The sequence below is a fragment of the Charadrius vociferus genome, unplaced genomic scaffold (assembly GCF_000708025.1).
Source record: "Charadrius vociferus isolate BGI_N301 unplaced genomic scaffold, ASM70802v2 scaffold52, whole genome shotgun sequence".
NCBI lineage: Eukaryota > Metazoa > Chordata > Aves > Charadriiformes > Charadriidae > Charadrius > Charadrius vociferus.
Genome location: NW_009647572.1, coordinates 1727732 through 1747367, shown reverse-complemented (window position 1 = coordinate 1747367; position 19636 = coordinate 1727732). Strand labels below are relative to the sequence as shown.

General features: G+C 41.7%; 1 protein-coding gene across 1 annotated transcript in view; it reads left to right on the top strand.

The window, feature by feature from the left end:
- The first annotated feature begins 270 nt into the window (after positions 1-270).
- Positions 271-19636, top strand: part of ANO6 (anoctamin 6) — a 50598-nt gene continuing 31232 nt past the window's right edge. Inside the window, exons 1-3 of the mRNA XM_009880879.1 lie at positions 271-274; positions 851-927; positions 11704-11832. Of these exons, the coding sequence (XP_009879181.1) occupies positions 271-274; positions 851-927; positions 11704-11832 (210 nt within the window). The remainder of the gene's footprint in view (positions 275-850; positions 928-11703; positions 11833-19636) is intronic.

Below are 19636 nucleotides of genomic sequence, written 5' to 3'. Positions count from 1 at the left end.
GACTTCTTCTTAAGACCCAAAAATATTTGTTAAGAAACTAAACCCAATACCTTGCAGCAATTGTAGAGCTTCTGTAATTTATTTCCAGCAGCTTTGTTAGGCTGAATTTATGTGTTCATCCAGTGCTTGGTCTGGTGGTCAGTTTTCCCAGCGTGCTTGATAATGGTATCATGGAGTAGCATACTTCACAAGATCACTTTTATTTTATGCGGTATTTTCAGGAAAGCAATTCAGTTTGCAGGTTGTTGGTTTTTAACAGATATTGGTGAAATGGGTGAGGAGTCACTGGGACATCAATACACATTGAACTTGTAGGTGTGTTATTATATTCTGTGAAAATCATTCCTGTTATAGAGTGAATGCATCACTGCTTGTATCACACCTGTTCCAGGATTTCTGAAGAATTCTCTGGTACTGTTATTTGTTATTGTCTGACAAGTACAGTCAGCTTGAGCTGGAGTTATTTGTGCAGGTGGAGCCAGTTCTGGTACCCTAATTAACTGAAAGATAAACGTAACTACTGCTAGAGTGTAGCTAGAGTTTCTGAAATGCTAAATAACACATACTAGCAAAGGGATGCTTTGCATCACTGTAGCTTGGTCAGGATGCTCTCCTAGCATTAGCTTGTCATCCTGGTGAAATTTATGGTTTGCTCTCTTGCCACCTGCTGATCATAATTGAAGTGAGAGCCACAAACATTCTGTCTCTGAAACACTAAATAAGTGCAATTTCTGAAGCGTGGCTTCTCCACAAACCATTAATAAAATACAAAAAAAAACCCCAAAAAAACCCAAAAACACTTACCGCACAAAATGCTAAAATGTTTTAATTTTTTTATGTTTATTTTTAGTCTTGGAACTGAACCAAGTGATTATTCCCACTTATGGAACTGTGCCGGATCAGCAAAACCTTCATACTCCTGAATGGGTGGGTATTTCTTTACTTTAACTATGACTACCTGTAATTTTTTCTCATTTAGATATGCAGTTTGTCTGTATGACTGGATCTGAATTCACAGAATCACAGAATTTTCAGAATTGGAAGGGACCTCTAGAGATCATCTAGTCCAACTCCCCTGCTGAAGCAGGATTGCCTAGAGCACATTACTCAGGACTGCATCCAGGCGGGTTTTGAAGATCTCCAGAGAAGGAGACTCCACAGCCTCCCACCTGGGCAGCCTGTGCCAGTGCTCTGTCACCCGAACTGTGAAGAAGTTTTTCCGTGTATTGGAACGGAACTTCCTATATTCCAATTTGTGCCCATTGCCCCTCATCCTGTCACTGGGAACCACCAAGAAGAGTGTGGCTCCATCCTCCTTCAACCCACCCTTTAGATATTTGTAAGCAATAATAAGGTCTCCCCTCAGCCTTCTCTTCTCCAGGCTAAAGAGTCCCAGCTCTCTCAGCCTTTCCTCATAAGGGAGATGCTCCAATCCCTCAGTCATCTTGGTTGCCTTTCGCTGGACTCTCTCCAGCAGTTCCCTGTCCCTCTTGAACTGTGGAGCCCAAAACTGGACACAGTATTCCAGTTGTGGCCTCACCAGTGCCAAGTGGAGGGGGAGAATGCCCTCCCTCGACCTACTGGCCACACTCAGAGTTGCTGTATCTCTGTTTCCCGAAAGGTGCCTGAAGTCATTGACTCAGATGTGAAAGTGCAGGTTGACACAGGCACTGGACTCAATAAAAAGTGACCAATATATATTTGCTATAAACTGATATACACACCTCTCTAGAGAGGAGGTGTATACCTCCTCTCTATATATAATTTTCTACATGCGTGTATAGGATTTCTATGTGTGTATGCAAGGATAAATAGTGATGAACTCACCCTACATATGAACACACAGACCCTATAGATTCATGCACACCCAGGTATCAGTTGGCTGACATGCGAGTTCAGGATTCATTGTTACAGAAAGCTTGGAGACACCTAGAAATTCCTTACTCCAATCAGAGACTAAGTGACAAGAAGAAAAAAGACCTGGAGGTGTCCATTCCCTTTATCCAAAGTTCCAAGTTCCCCAGCTCGCCTAACCTTTTCTGCAGCTAACAGGCCTCTGGCTATAGCTGAAGATCCCCCGCCTTGGATCTCATTTATCTCTAAGGGCTGGTCAGTTGACCCCAACAAGCCCTGCTGTGGCACATGCTTTGCCAACCTGATGCCCAACTGGCATGCTGATAAGTCCAATTTTATTTTTTCCCCTAGAACAGTACAAGTGTGGGCTGCAGTTGCACAAGAAGGTAGCTACAAGCCTGGATTAAAAAAGGTGTAAAATCATGTACTTATCCTAAAGCTAATAGAACAACTCCATATAAATCAAAAAAGCCTGTTCTGTGTTTCCTTACTCTAATGACAGAGGTTAGTGTCACTGGCTTTGGGTGGGTATAGGTCGTCTTTTCTATTCAAGTTACCTCTAAAGTGCATCAGTATTATGGGAAACAAGGCATAAAGAAAGAGGTTCAACAGTGTCAAGAATTGCTCGTTGGACCGATTAATTTTGAGCACCTGAGAGCTTCATGACAGTTTTCACGCAGAGGAATCGTTCAAGAAAGAACTGTAATGGTGCCACCAAGTAATGAGAGCTGGAGCTGGTTCCCAGTCAGCCCAGTCCAAGGAGACATTTAAACCATCAGCTATTTACAAATAACGGAACCTGCCTGTGCATTTCTTTCACTGCCATCTACTAGATCCTACTCCAGGAATGACGTCCTGCTGCTGCAGCTACTGGTTATCCCTTTAGCTTGGACAGAGGAGGTCTGTGTTATGACTGCAGAGGTCCAGTGCTGATTTCTCTGTCTATAAGGAAATATATTATTTTCTTTATATAGATAGGACAACATACAATACAATGAAAAAAGAGCTAAAAAGTTAAAAGGTGCAAATCAAGCATTCAAATTCAGGGGGGTGGATTAAGCCTGACCTGTCTTATATGTAGATATTATGACTGGAGCTGTTTAGATAATTTATTTTTCAGCCTGAATGCCAAACTGACAGCTATTTTGATTCATATCAAACTGAAATGGGAAACAGAATCATAAAAGAAAGAGGCAAAGGATTTCCTTAGTTGTAGAGCGTTTTGAAAGCAGTGTAAATGAAGGGAAGGATTCAGTCTTCATTGCACTAAGATGCACCAGAGCTTAGCTGGCAAAATATTTGTCTTAGTTATGGGTCAGAGGGGGTTGTTACTGCCTCTGCTCTTGGAAACAAATACCCAAAGTACCAGAAAATGAGTTTCCTTCTGGGAACTGGATACCCTCACCTCCCCTACTCCTGCCCCAGCGTTTTGTGGCAGGGTGTTTTTCATTTCAGGCTGATTCTGGAAAAATATTTAAACATTTTTTGGAGCATGAGGTGGAACCAAGAGCTTCCATTTCCCAACTGAGTGCCCTGATCAGGACCTTATAAAAATCCTTCTTAGACTTTCCTTGTGGTTCAATGAAAATTGTTATGCATTTATATGAAGTGAAATAGCATCAAAACAGCTGGAATGTCATATAGCTTGTGGTTAGAACATTCTTCTCCAAGCAGTCTTAGTAGAACTTATTTTTATTTCTTCGGAAAATCAACTGCCAAAATCAATTTTTATTTTTGGTTACTCATGTTTACCAGCAGTTGTAATTTCTGTTCAGTTTTAGCAGCATCTTTTTGGCACTGCTCCTTCCGTGTCAGGTCCTCCTTGTCAGCCACTGGGCAGTTTCAGTGGGTTGGAGGGGCCAGAAGGATAAAATTGAGATCTAGTGAGCCTGTCCGTGAAATGAATTAGTGTAAATTGTAGCTAGAAATGGAAAGTGAATAGGAAGCCTAACCTTAAATGATTGACTAGAAGGGAAGTACTGTGCCTGTTGTCTAAACTTAGATCATGTTCTGCAGCTGAAAGTGTTCCGGAAATTTCATGTGATTTTGCAAGTTGTCCTGGAGCAGCACAACCTCAGTAAGTTATTGGCTAATAGAAATGGTCTTGTTCTTCTCCTGGTGCTGTCTCTAATTAGGGGATCACGCGCTAAGATTGCTGCAAGGTCCCTGCCTCATTCAGCGTGCAAGTAGGACATTAATCTCCAAAAAGCCCAGATTCTGTGAGGATGCTGTTTGTAATACTTCAGCAAGGTGTAAATGTGGCAGGAAATTGCAGGGGAAAAAATGAAAGGTTCTTATGAGTAGAGAAACAGAGTGCAGTCCTTGATAGTTGGACTTTATCCCTGCTTCTGCTCTAGGGTTTCTATGCAAGACTTGCAAAGTCACATCCAGCTTTTGTTTGTTTCCTGAGTGTCAAAGGGGAACTTCTGTGACCCTGTTTGCACTTGTTCAAAATAGTCACATACACGCCTGAAAATTAGTGTGTTGCTCTTTGAAGAGAGAACTGCTGAGTTCTGTGGAAAGATGTCACTGTCCTGGTGTCTCAAGCTAAAACTCCAAATTTAGGAGACGGTCAACAGGTTTTGGTATTGATCTCTAGATGCCTTATGTGATCACCGTTAAAACTCCAGTTATACCGTTGCTTTCTCTCCTGGGGGATCTTGTGAAATTAAGTTTCTCAACATTTGTAGAATATTGAGATTCTATGAAGAGAGTACCATAGGCATAGTCAGAGGGAAATGCCTATTGCAGGAGTTCGGGCTATTTAGATGAGGTGTAACAAAAAAAAAAGACATTGAAAAAAGAATATCATAGAATCATAGAATCATAGCATGGTTTAGGTTGGAAAGGACCTTGAAGATCATCTGGTTCCAACCCCCCTGCCATAGGCACGGATACCTACCACTAGACCAGGTTGCCCAAGGCCACATCCAGCCTGGCCTTGAACACCTCCATGGATGGGGCCTCAACAACCTCTCTGGGAAACCTGTTCCAGTGCCTTACAACCCTCAAAGAGAAAAATGTCTTCCTAATGTTTAATCTAAACCCACCCTCTTCCAGTTTATAGCCATTTCCCCTCGTCCTATCACTACATGCCCTAGTAAAAAGTCCTTCCCCAGCTCTCCTGTAGGCTCCCTTTAGGGACTGGAAGGCCGCAATAAGATCTCCTCGGAGTCTTCTCTTCTCCAGGCTGAACAGCCCCAACTCTGTCAGCCTCTCCTCATAGGAGAGGTGCTCCAGCCCTCGGATCATTGATAAGAAGGAGTATTCCCTAACTACTACAAGGAGGGTAGAAGTATGGCATGTGGTTGTGCAATTAAGTAATATGTCATAAAGAATGTGCGCAAAGAAGACAAAACTGCACAAGCAGCCTTAATTCACGCATTTTCCAGCTCTCAGATGTTTCATTTTGCAGTCTTAGCTGCTTTATAGGTAGATAGTTTGAATTTGGATGTAACAGTAAGATTTCTTTTGACAAGTCAACATCTGCAGAGGAGGAGATAACTTCTTCAAATTGTCTTTACTGCTGCCCCTCACATACTATTTCTGCAGCAAGAAGGCTTCAGGGAAGTCTAAGAGAGTGAATTTCCCAGCTCCTGCATCCAGAGAAGGACGGGAGGTGCTGAAAAGCAGGTTTTTAGCAGAGTACTGTCGTCACCTGTCTTTAAAAGTACGGACATGTGGTCTCTCTCTAATCAGGAGTGACTGGAATTCCTTCTGTGGCCAGCAGCGACGTGACGCTCAGGCAGGAAGTCAAGTGGGTGTCTGGTCCAAACTTAGCTCAGGGGACAAGGCATCCCGATGCCTGGCTGGTTACCAGCCACTTTCTGCTGACAGCAATGTGTGACCGTAATGATGCCCTGCATTTTTCTACTGTGTCTTTAGTCTCAGTTTATTTCAGTTTCTTACATGTTAAAAATTTCTTTGCATGTGGAGGAAACGAAAAAAAAACCAACAACAAACCCTTCTGACCAAATGCTTGCTAATAACCTCATTGTTGCTAAAAACAGAACTAAAACAGCCCTCTGTTGTTATTAGCAAATGTGAGTCACAAGGAGAAATGTTAAAGGCACAACAGTTTTATGGCCCTATGGAGACAGACCAACATAAATATGTGGTATGCAAATAAAGTTATACCTTCCTGAAGTATCTTATATATCATATATATCTTATATCTTCCACAAGTGTATGCTCATGTTGGTCTTAATGTCAGAAAGTTGTCTCTATTGATCACTTAGAACATAAAGTAGTAAAAGATCTTGTTATATGGCTGTGATAGTAAGAACTTTACATTTCTGTAACATTTTCTCCAGGCGATCTCAAAGCACTTTACAAATAATTATGTTTTGTGACGTCCTGGTAATATAATTTGTTTCCTTTTTATTTACTCGATTTGAAGTTTCCCGTGGCCTGTAGAGAGAAATAACTGTGTTGCTGAATGGGCACTCTGAAATTTTCACCTGTGTAAAACCTACAACTAAAGTGTAACCTGTGGGTCCTCCACAAGACTGTCACCATCCTCCAGCTGGAGGGTTTTTTTGCAGGTGCCTGTCAGCAGAGGTGATGTTACACAGGCTCTGCTCTTCTTTCTTGTTTCCCAGTACTGATTTATTCCCTGGCATGCTGCAGGAAGCTGTTTTCAAGCGTATCTGAAAATTATGTGAGGTCACAGACAAGTAGTTTATCCCTCCAGTAACGATTACATTCGGTGCTATTGACAGTCACACCAAAGGCTCATGCGAACAAAATAAAGCACCTCTTTTATCCTTCCAGTAAGATAAGTCATTCCTGCAGAGTTTCTTGTTATTTAAAAAAAAAACAGCTTACAATACTCTGCTTGTCCAGGGTGTAGTAAACAATAAATAACTGCAGTTCCAGTGCATGTATTTTTCTTCGTGCTTGTCTCTGTGCTGCCCTTTCCACCATTATCCCCAGTGTGTGTTTAACAACGTAATGCCCAGAGAAGCCTAGAAAAGTGAAGATAGGTTTCTTTGTCGTGCCACTGGTTTTTCTCCCCTGGCACGGAGCATCGGTGTTGCTGAAGGGAGCTTCCCACTAGCATGGTCTCCTTTCATCTTCTGCTGCAGGCGTCACATGTAGCCATGACTACAGGAACAGTCTCAAGAGTAAGACACAGCAACTCCCCTTAGATACCGGCAAGCCTGGTTATACGTGGGGAGGAGCACATGGTAGTCTCCCTCCTGAAAAAAAGCTCTGAGTCAAGGGGCTGAGGATTGGTTCCATGATGTGGTCACTTGGAACCAAACCAGTTACCTCAGCCTTTACAGCCCTGTGTGGAGGGGGCAAGCTTGTCTTCGTGTCCCCCTTGTCCCTTCTCCAAGTACCACTCTGTCCCAAGGTCTGGGAGGGCAGATACTGTTTACCAACGACTGCTTGTACGGGATTAGCAAAGAGCGCAGGAAGTTCCTTATTCCTTTGCTGAGGTGGCCGGAGTAGGGGAGGATGAAGAGAAGGTGTGCAGTCAGGCAGTGTGCATGGCAGAGGGCCGCTCAGGGCTGGCCAAGGACCTTCAGTGTGATTGCACCAGCACAGCACTGCCCAGCTCCGGCAGGATACCACCAGCTGTGCCTTCATCACCTGGTAGTGAGGACCCAAGCGATGGGTCTGTAGAACAAGGCATTTGGTGCTGAGGAGGTGATGGCTGCATCATACACATTTCTGGGCTCTTTGTTGCCGCAGGCTACCTCCAGTCTCACTTCTTGGAGTGACAAGCCACCAACACTCCCCTGATCTGACCCTGCTCTGAACTGAAACACAGAGGTACACCCACATGAACATGGCTGTGCTGCCTCTAGGCTAACCCACGTAGGTGTCACCTGAGTGTTCCAAAAAGCTCTATCCGCTGCCAGGCCCTCCCTTCCTTTGGATTCCTTCTGTTAATAAAGCAGGTAATAGTTCCCTGTCTCTCGGAGGCAGGCAAGCAGTTGATTGTACAGCACTTGGAGAGTTCAGAAGCGCCGCGGAGTATGTGCTAAATATAATGAGCATTTTACAGCTAAACATATTATATTTTTTTATTTATTAATGGTGTTAATCAATATTAACCTCCTGTCCACTAGGGTATTATTGTAACATTAGAGTGCACAACCGATTGCCGCCGTCAGTACTTAAAATGTGATTATGCTGAGGCTAAGAAAATTAGAAAGTGCAGTAAATAGACCTTGAGTTTGTTTCTTCCAAAACAAAGAGGCATCAATGGGCCTGTTCATTATTTTGGGTTATAATTTGCTACTGATACTTAAGAAAAACTATGTCTTAGAATTTTAGCCCCCTTAAGTTATGTGTCTGTGCACACAAGCTTGTGTGCATTTGTATGATAATAACATTTGCAGTACTGTCAAATAATATTTTTTAAAAAACAAACATTGTCTCAAAGGAATTATTAACTTCAGAGTACAGCACATCATTTTGGTTTCCAGTCTTGTTTTTCCCCTGGTAATTATGTTGAATAATATATGATTTTTCATTACAAACTATCCAGTAGGGATTACAAGATACACCACACATCTCAGTTAATGTGGCTGTCGGAATCTTAACTGTTACATTCCCATTTGCATTTTAATTTTTACTTTTAATTGAGCAACTTTTAATGCTACATCACAGTTTATTTGTGTGGGTCTTATCTTGATCTCTTTAGTATTCAGGCTTAATGAGTCAATTCTTTATTATTTTATTGATGTATTAAGTGTCTATGGCTAGGTCAATTGAACAATGCCCTCATGATTAAGAGCAATAGAGATTACATTTAAGAAGTTAGCTTCATACGTATGAACTTCTGTGTATCTGGATTCATGCGGTCCAATATTGATTAATCTTTCAGCTATATTCCATTATATATATGCATAGTTTGATTTTTATATATATAGAAAAAGGTGTGTGTGTATGGCAACATGTATATACTCATGTGAATGAAATCATATATGTAAGTAAATCCATAAGTCAGAATACTGGTTATCGGGTAGTTTTTGCATCTAGTTACTGACAATCCAGTTAAGCCAGTCATTGCTGAATTGGATACTATTTTTATAAGCTTAAAGGAGACTACATGTAAAGGAAGATTATGTAAACAGTGAAGTTATGCAATCACAAATTATGATCAAAACTTGTTAGATCAAAACTTGATCTGATGTTTGCTGTCTGCCATTTCTTTCTTTTCTATCCTGTGAACAGGTCATATAGGAAAAAGAGCTAAAAGCTGTAGTGAAAAAAACCTCAAAGCTGTTACGACTTTTATGCTTTCAAGTGCTTGAATTTCACAACGAAACTCTGTCTCTTTAAAGAGGAGTTACAAAGCTGTTCCTACGATTCAAAAAATGAAGAAGCCCAATTAAAAAAAAAAAAACCAACCTTCTGGTTTTATGCAGTGGCAGCGCTTCCCCTCCTTATTCATTATCACAAGGTTTGGGTTCTGTGTTTCCAGCGTTGCAACACGGAGCAATTTTAGCCCTGGCGGGAGGGTGCGGGGGTGCCGGGGGCAGAGCGGCGGCTGCGGGGCTGGGCTCTGTGCCCGGCCACCTTCACCTCCCCGCACCCGCGCTGCTGATGCTGATGCTGCTGCTCCCGAGCCCTCTCCCAACGGGGGCTGTTGGCCACTGTTGTTGATGCTTTCCTCCCGGTGGGAATCTAGTCGACGTGAAATCATCATGATTATGTTTTTAAATGAGACTGGGAACGGTCGCGGCAGGGCTGCGTTTCACACCCAGGGCTAGTCCTCGGCGGGAGGAGAACTTGTCAGGGTCAAGCCTGATTGCTTGATGGCACTACGCCACCTCTAGCTCTCAAGAATTTAGAAATTTACTAATTTCTTTAGGTGCTTTAGGTGACAGAGACACTCAGTCTCATTGTGGTCTGGTGATGCCATCTGAAAGTTTAAAGCTTTTTTTTTTTTTTTTCCTAAAACTTTACTCACAGTGTGCTGTTGTATGTTGATTTGGTGACTGCCTAGGTAGTTGCTAAATCCAGGCTGGGTTATGAAACTTATGTAGAATATGTGTGTATATTGGCCACATGTCAACATATATATGCATGTATGTATGTCAGCAACTGCTTGCTGTGAGGTTTGTCACAAATCACTAGGCACGGGTGGGATTCAAAGAGAGCTGTTCTAATCAAGAATCTGCTCAGACTGTTTGAAGAAACTAATTTAACGGGACCTCTTTGCAGCAGATCCCAGCCTTTCCACATACAACATAAAAAAAAAAAAAAAAGTGAGTTTAAACTCCCCCGAGTTTATTTAAAATATGGAAATTTTGTCATAATTACGGGGAGACACATCGTGGTCGACTGTTTTGACTGAGACAATAAACAATAACAAAATAGTCTACAGGGAGAGGTTTAGAATAAAACTCCGGGGAAATTTTGTTTTGGAAACAGTGACAAATGTGGTTCCTAAAACACTTTATGCCCCCTGGAACTGGGATGCTCCTGGCTGAAGACTGGCATTCTTCTCAGTTTTATCACAGTTGAAGGACCACCATTTCAGTCTGCACTTAAGGGGTCTCTGACACCATAATCACATTTCCATGTGCTTTTCTGTGGACCAGATATCTCAAAGCTCCCAAAACTGGACCTGGCATTCCTCATGAAGTTTGGTCTGCACTGAAAGGGAAATGTCAGGGATAGGACATCTGGGAATCTTTTCCATGCCCTCAAAGGCACAGCATGTTCAAGAGATTATTCTGGGTCATCTTGCCTGGCCTGATCCTGCCCTGGGCCACGCTGCACGCCCAGCCAACTGGAAGCCAAGGCTCATCTGTGGTTCTGTATGGGCGTCTTGCCAGCTTTGGAGGTCTTACCATCTCTAATGCAGTGCTGAGTCCCATTTCAGACATTTGGTATCTGTCGACTTCAGTGACAACGCCCTCATTAACACCATGGATGGCTTTGGCTGAGTACCTGAGAGTTTGGTGCTCATTACATGACAATTGTGGTAACATTACGGCAATATATTACCTGAAAGGAGGAGGTGTTACATGTGATAGTGCCTTCAGAATACTTTTAAGAATCTACAAAATCATTACTTGAGGATTTAGGTTCCCCCGACATCAATGTGTCTGTATCATTTCACACATGAAATAACACATTAAGATGTTATTAGTGGATATGACAATCTATCTTACTTTCCTCCGGGGACTAGATAATGGCTTATGGATATATTAATCCTTTTGATTTTGGCATATATTATAACATGATGGATATGTGGCATACAACAATGTTTTTTGCTTGCTGAGATACTGTGAATAAAAAGAGAAATAAATCCACATAGGATGTGTCTATTTTGAGAGTTCATCTACAGCCTGGTTGTGTTCTTTGTTCTCTGGGCAATGGTGGGTTTGGGTATTAGGGCGCATGAAAATACTGGGCTTTTCGTTTGGGTTTTTTTTTTTAATTGCAGAGATGCTTAAACTTCTGGCAGGTAAGGGGACAGATGGGAAAGCACTAATTCTCAGACTCCCATCAGGCAACAACATATCTTGTAGACAGACTATCTAACGTATTATCCATGATGGCATGCAAATTAGTTGACAGATGCATTATTTGGGAATGATGCTGCACCCCAGTGCTCCTCCCATTGCCAAAAGTTAATATGCTATGTTGAAAGAACAAAATTAGGTCAAAGTTCTGCTGTTCTTATGTCATGCAGAGACCTCCCAAACTCTTTTTTCCTTCCATTCTACTTCATGCTACTTTTGTTGTCACTTTGGTCTTCATGTTATACGAGTCTGATATGTTGAATTTCTCTGTTCACTGAAATACTGCATAACAGAAACTAAGTAAGGAACCAATGGGTAGAGTTCTTCATATTAACCTATCCTACTTGCCTTCCAGGCTGATTTTGATGATAAGCCTGACTCCTTGTTCTTCAGCGATGGGCAGCGAAGAATTGACTTTGTTTTGGTGTATGAAGATGAAAACAAAAAAATGACTCATAAGAGGAGTGATCGTAAAAAGCAAAAGGTAAGTTATTTTCAGTATGAATCTAAATTGTTTGTTGGGTGTTAAGAGAAGCGGGCAGAAACAGAACAGCAATTGCATTGCCCTGTCCTCTAGTGCTCTTGGGAGCTGGGAGACTGAAGCCCATCAAACTGAGCAGGGAACGGGGTGAGCTCAAACCAGTAGATTGGTGTGTAAATGGGCAGAGCACTGCACACAGTGTCTGTCAGTGTGTGGTAGGTGACCTCAGAGGATCCTTCTGGGAGGGAACCCTTCAGGAGGCATGAGCAGAAAAATCTGGTATCAGGTTCCCAGTTAGAATTAGATGTGAAGATCTTCAGACTAGGGCAATTTCTCCCTGTATCACTCCTTCCTGTGACACCTCCACAGATTGGCCCTCCCAGAGACCTTGCAAAAAAATCTCTGACTCAAGCCAGTGACTGCTTGATGCTCCTTAGCATCTATGAATGACAATCACAGATTATTTTTAACTGTAGGTAGTAGGTCTGTCAATGGACTACATTCATTATGGCACCCAGGGCCACATAAACAAGCTCAGCCATGCCACTGAGCTATTTTAATTGTGAACTGGCTGAGAAATATCCATCCCTGGGGTTGTAGTCCCCTTGGCATCTGCGCTCTCCCATCCACCCGCTTCCTTCTCTGAATTTAGCAACGCTCCATATTCCAGCAGCAGCCTCTGGTAGAGTCAGGCAGGGACAAAGATATCACTGAAAGCAGCTCATATACAAATAATGATTTGCAGTTTAGGAAAGAGAAGAGTAGGAGTAAAAAGGCCTGTAGCTAAGTTGGTTGATATTCATTACACAGTGTTGTCGCTGGCATTAACGGAGCAGCCATAAGGAATGTCGTTAGCAGGGTTTGAGGGAGTCCTGCAGTGGGTGGATGTTGCGTTACACACGATCACAGGATCAGCAATAAAAATTAATTGAAAGAGGTAATTAGAAACAAAAACCTGCCCCTTTGGAAACAATTGTTTTTATCAATTAACATTTCACATTTATGTTTGTAATATTTGGCCATTGCCCAAATGTACTTAAAAATATAATGAGCGTCTTTTCCAAACGGTGATGGAAATTAAATGTGAGCAATGGGTTAGTATTTTTAGTGCAGCATTAATGTTAGGACATAAGCCAGAGTGAAACCGTGAATAATTAGACCAGGAGATTGCGGGTAATGCGCTAGGTGCTTGGAAAAAAAGTTTACTTTCAAAGGTCTCAATCCCACAAAGATCTGCAGCCACACTGATTCTGTGGTGTGCAGAGGAAGAGCAAGTGGTCTACCTGCACGCAACAAATGTGAGAACAAGAGTATGATGTTAGACTGATGATCAGATAAGGTGAAGACTTAGTGGCTGGGGAACAGCTCTGTTGGAAGAGGCCCTCATGGTCTTGGTGGACAGCAAGTTGAACAAGAGCCAGTTGTACGGCCTGGCAGCGAAGTGGCCAACAAAGGTTGTATGGACCGAACTATGGTCAGGAGATTGAGACGCGATTGGGCTGAACTGGATGTGTCAGAAGGAAGCTGGAAACAACGGTGATAGCAGTTTTCAGAGCCAGGATTTCCATGGACAGGGAGAATCTGAAGCTGTAGGTGTACTGTGGGAGTTGTAGGCAATAATTTTGATAGTGGAAATGCATACAGTGCTGAAATGGCAGTAGAAAGCATAGAAAGAGACAAGGATGAAGAAGTGGCAGTGACAGAGGACTTCCAAGGACAAGAACAAAGGGTACAAGTATGATGACACTGAGCTGGAGAACTAACGAAAAAATCCAAGGCTGACCGTGAAACAGGCAAAATGTTACACATAGGGTACAGTACCAGAGGGCGCTGAAAGGTGGAGGAAGGAGAAGAGGGAGTGAGAAGAGGGTTTTGTTCAATGTGTCTGTCACATAAGGTGAAATGAGTCACCTGGTCATAATCAGACTCCGTTGATACAACTCAGAAGTACTGTCTCCCTCTCTAATGCCTCACATACGGGTGTCAGCAGTTTAGAAATGCATTTCCTTATCTGTTGTTGCGGGAAGAGACTTTTAAAATGTGAATAGATGTAAGCTTTCTAACTTTTTAGCATGGGATAGGTGCAGGTCAGCTCCAAGCACAGAAACACTTTTGTCATCTCGGAGAGGTCCGTTATCTCACTCGAGATCACTTGCTATGCGAGCGGAGAAAACTGTGTGTGCTGCAAATCTTCGTTCCCTGAGCAAATGCTGCACAGACATTGGCAGCACTGATAACATTTTTCTTGCTGCACCTCCTCCTGTGCGTGGTGCAGGATGCTGCCTTGGGACCTACCTCACACTCATACTGGGAGTGAAAGGAGAGAAACTGAGAAGTAACAAAAAAACCCCACAAAACCCTGAATAGAAAATTTAACAGAAGAAACAAAACACGTATGCCTTACGTCTGAGATGGAAAGGAAGATGAGATTTATGCTACAGTTTTGCGTCCTTGGAATTCTAGGGAGAGAATTAACATTTTGGCCTACCACAGTTCCCAGAATGCTGTGGGGATGACGTTGCCCAAGAGACATACAGGTTTTGTCAGTACTGGCATAAAACCTAGTTGAGAGCTTGTCTTAACTGACACCATTTTTTATCTGGTTATAGTTTTTTTTCCAGGGCAAGTGACTTCTACTCTTGTGGTGATATACAAGATATCAAAATGAGGAGTATTGCCATTTGCTGTCAGCTTTAAATACTGCATACATTACTGTCTGTCTCTGATCAATGATTGACTGAAAATGCCAAATTTTATAAGCAGTATCTTGTGTAATTCAAGGTGCTTTAAGCCTGAATAGGTTCCTTGCTCATGGTCCTCTTTCTTTGACTCTCCTGACAGTTTTATAGAGCTATTTTCCAGAGGTTTATTGTTCATAGAATTTGGAAATTCCAGGTTATTAAAGAATAGCAGATCCAGTGAAGTCTGTTCTCATAGGGTGAAATCCTCACTTCACTGAGGTCAGCAGCCAGGTCTCCACTGGCCGTGTGCAATGTTACAGGTCTGTGAAACGTGGGGACCAGGAGTGTAGTCACTGGGACAAATTCTGTCAGACGTGCACTGCACACTGCCTGATTGGATGATGTGGAAATCAGGGCAGTTTAAATTGTTAGTGGACATCTACAGACCTGCATTTCTCAAGTGAAAAGTTTTGAGTGCTGCACTGGGTGGTTTTGTGTGATACTGAGAGTGGAGGAGTCCCCAAACACTTAATGAATTTAGTTGGAAGGATCTGAAAATCAGACCTCACTAGGTAGCCAATTTATTGGATTCAGAGAAATGGGGCACAGATCCATCTATTCTTCTACAGCAAGAGACAAATCAGGTTGTGAGACCATCATTATATTTGATTTGAATGGCTTTCTGTCCTTTTTCAAAACTGAGAAAATGGCCTAGCATTTATTTATATGCGTTAGCAGCATTCTTGGGAAAACATCTCAGAGAAGTGAAGGAAATAATTTCACTGAAAACACTGGAGTGATTTCAATAGAGGAACAAAAAGATGAGATTCTGCAGCACTTGATGATGCACAGTGGTGCTGTGCTTCCCTTACTTTCATGGTTTTCCAATATCTGATTTAAAGGAGACAAAGTCAAACTCCTGAAATAACATCCTCGTGAAGTTTCTAACATAATTTACAGATTGAAAAGTTAGCAGATAAGGTACATATATGCAACTCAATTCAAACTCCAAACACTTTTAAGTTGGTATACAATTAATTTTGCAAGAATTAGCTAAAATCAAACTGTCAGGAGCAGATTCTGGAAGCTATACCTTGCAAGGAATTGAAATTCCTGCCCAAAGCATGTTTTTTAAACCTACAGTTTATGTACCCTATTTGTCAGGATAAGTTACCATCAGAATAGAAATTAAAGATCACCAGTCTTCCCAGAAATGATCCAAAATGCCAGTTTTATCTATTGGGGTCCTCAAGGAGCTCATTGTTGAAAGTTAAAGGGTTAGCACCGGAAAGGTGAATTCAAAATAGATCGATGCAGAATGTCATTCTAGTCCATCTGCTTCCCCCAACAGAAATAAACAGAAAGATTGTCAGTAATTTAAGTAGGAATGTGGACAAAACCTTCATTTCCAGCCAGGAAGTAATCTGTGCTTCACAGAAATAGATAGGTTTTTTAGGGTTTGGGGTTTTTTTTTCAAATTAAATGAAAACTATAATTCACAGAAAATATTACACACATCTTTTTTTTTTTTTTTAAGTTTGTCTTCGTAAGTTCCTGCCTCTAGACTTGTTTAGTTTAGATTGTCAACAAACAGCTTGGATAACTTAAAAAACTGATTGTAGTTCTGCATGTTTCACACCTGCAGTGACAGAACAATACTTGAGCTTACAGAAAAAGGGGTACCTCAGTGCCATTTTATGCAGTGATTTAGGGCAGCAGAGGATGGCAGGTGCTACGTGGCCACAGTGTGCCCAGCCAACATGCCCAGGAAGTCTGATAACAAGGACAAAAGGGACCTTTGAAACTGGGAGGAGGGTGACCACACCTGCCCTGGTCTCTGCTAGCTGGGCTGGGTTTTAAAGCAGGAGCTCCTTGCAAAAAAATCTCTGTTCCTGACACAACCCCAAACCCAAATTTTACTTTGCCTAATGGATGGAAGGAAGGATGACAGAAGGATGGGAAGACAAATGGAAGGAGGGAGTTCCTCTGAAGTTACAGCATACATTCATAGGACCAGAAATGGCCCTTTCCAAACAGGATGACTAGAAGCCACCATTGAAAGCAGAGCTAGACTGCAGTATTGCCAGTTCTGTGTGGTCATGAATCAGATTTCGGAAAATCATGAGGCTGGCTTAAAATCAGAGGGTATCTCAGAAAATGCGTGATTGGGGTTCTTTGGTTTTCCTTTTTTTGAGTCAGCCTTTATAGCATATTCTGCTTCACATTTTTATGATTATCTTCAAACTTAAGGGAAAGAAGATTACAGAAGCAGAACTTCTCAATCAATTAATTTCCTGATGCTGACAGCTGGGACTTTCAGAAAAGCTTTCAAATACCATCAAAGAAACTGAGACTTGGCAGCTAATATTGATACAGTGATCTTCTCTGCTCCCTTTAGCCGATATCCATGGGGGAGGCTTTGGTCCCCATGCTTTTTCTCTTATTGACTGTGATTTATCTGTTGCCTGTCAGGTAAGGCAGAGGTGGCTATTCAAGCACTCTGTCCTTGTTAGGCTTTTTTCCCCTGAAGCCACACAGATATTGTTGTGGGGAACTTTTACCTTTGTGCAAAAAAAAACTAAACAAAGATATGAGTTGGCGTTCTTCTGTCACTGTAATCAAAGCACATGCCTCCTACCGTTTACAAAACAAAAAGAAAAAAAATGCTAGTTGTCTGCTACCAATTTCCAGACCCATAATCTTCTTAGTCTCCTCAGCTTGGCAAGGTAATCGCCAGACACTAAAAGCATTATGGTGAAAAAGGAGCTCCCAAGAGCTAACCCTTCACATGCCTGTAATACTTGGCATTTACTTACCCTATGCTTTCACTTTCTTAAGATTGTATATGATTATGCATCCTGTAGTGTCTTAGTCTATTGGATAGCCGTTCAGTCATCAAAATGTATTTCAGGTTTAGATCAGCAGCATTACCATGATTACGTTATTATCACAACTTAGCTGTGCAGGTAGCTGAGCAAAATGCCGGATACTAAGATGAACTTTGGACAGTCTCCACTTTCCAGCCTAATAAGCTCTCATATCTTTATGCTGTATTCCCCAGTCAATGCAAAACCACTATAGACTCCTCTGGGTAAAAGTCTGGCTCCTCCATAGATCATCATACGCATAATTCAATCATTTATATAAAATAGCAAAGCCCCTAATTAGCAAAGCCTCCCAGGGGCTTTGTTTCTCACTCCTTGCATTAATGCATTATTAGAAACCTTAATATTGTCAACATTCCTCTAAGATTTTGAGGGCAGAATTAATTTGGGGAACTCCTTGCCATAATAAATTATTAAAGCAATCTGATGGTAAGATTAAAAAAAAAAAAAAAAAAAAGCTATTTAGGAAGAAATGAAGCAGGTATTTAACCCTCTGCCTTTTTTATTTGCTGAAACAAAGCAGAACTCGGGTTGAAATATTTTCATGATTTGGTATTATGCACCTTATAAAGAAACGTGAATATGGAAGAAGCAAGGAGGTAGGATGAAATGGCAGAAGAGTTAATAATGGAATAACAAACAACACCTGTGTTGTGTGCCACATACATTAATGATCTGGTAAGGGGATCGAGTTATAATATAACAAAAATTGCAGAGGAAATAATTATGTAGTTTACTCAGAAGCCAAGATGACTGTGAACCTTTAGCTTTGAATGAGAATGGAGAGCACTATTGCCTATGAAACATTGAAAAATGCAAGGAAATATGTTACTGCAAGGAAAGAACTCGTTCACATTTGGGATTCTAAGTCAACACCGTTAGTACAAGGAAGAGACTTAGATGTCACAGGAAACAGCTGTATCAAGTGTCCTCTTCAAGGTTCAGCTACCATCAAAATTCTAGATACTAGAAAGTGTTAGATACATACAATATATTACAAATATGCATATTACATATATATACACAATGTTATATACACAATGAAAAAATATAAATAGTATTATACTATCACCAATAAGCAAGTGGATTAATGGGACATGGAGAGACACCTCCATGAAGAGTGCTATCAAAGTTTGGGATTGTGGTTTTATCCTGACAAAAGAGAGGAATAAGGAGAAATGTGATAAGTATCGATGAAAGTAGAAAACAGTTTTGGCTCTTCCTGTCCCTAAACTGAGAAGAAGGTTGTATTCACTGGAATAAAAAGGCAGAAAACCCAAAGCAGATAAAAGAAATACCTTTTAACAAAATATGAAATTAGTCCATCATGACCATTGCCACATGCAGGTGCTGCAGCTGAGAAGGAACAAAGTATGAATGGGATAGGGTGTTTATGTTAATATTCAGTTCTATAACTATTAACTCCAAGACTTGCTAGAGTTTTGGAAAATTTCTTTTTTCTCCTTTGGAGACTTACAAGAGTCTTTAAACATTATAGAACTGGATGAAACACGTGGAGATACAACTGACCTGTTCCTGTGGAACTCCTGAAGATTTTTCCCCTTTGTGCTGAAGCATCTGTTTTCTACCCCCTAGAGTGAGTGGGTCTTGGGTCTAGTCCTGATGTCCGGTTTCCATCTACCAATCAAAGTTCCTAAGACTTTGTCTAAAGGGTCATTCATTGACTCTGGTCCTTCACAGTAGCAACAGGCCTGGGTCTTAAGCACAAATCCTAAGGCAGTTAGTCTGGCTACAGAGAACCAGGTGACCATTCTTCTTCTAAGTTACTGTGGTGCGAGGTGCAGAATCCTTTAAGCACAGGGCATACAAACCACCAAAAGGTTGGCCAGTAGCATGAAAGCAATCTGGGACTAAGAAAGTAGTATCACCGAGTCACTCTGAGAACCTCGCTGCGTGCCTAGCCCAGTTCAGGAATAAAGCCATCAGTCCCCCGTGCACTAATGTCATCTCCTTCTGGCAAACTGCTCACAGAAGCCCTGCCCCAGCCCCAGCTGCCTACAGCTGCCCCCCCACCCTCCCCCCTTACCCATGCTGATATTTTGCCATGCAGTCTGTAGGACAGGGAGAGCTGGCTACCCTTGACTTACATAAACAAATAACTCTTTGGGGAACTAGCCTGTTGAAGCAGAGAGCTTTTAAATTGGATTACTTCACATGAACTTTCAAAATTTCTTATAAATCCTTTATGGAGTTGTGTATTTTGAGGGGAGAGGGGCTGCT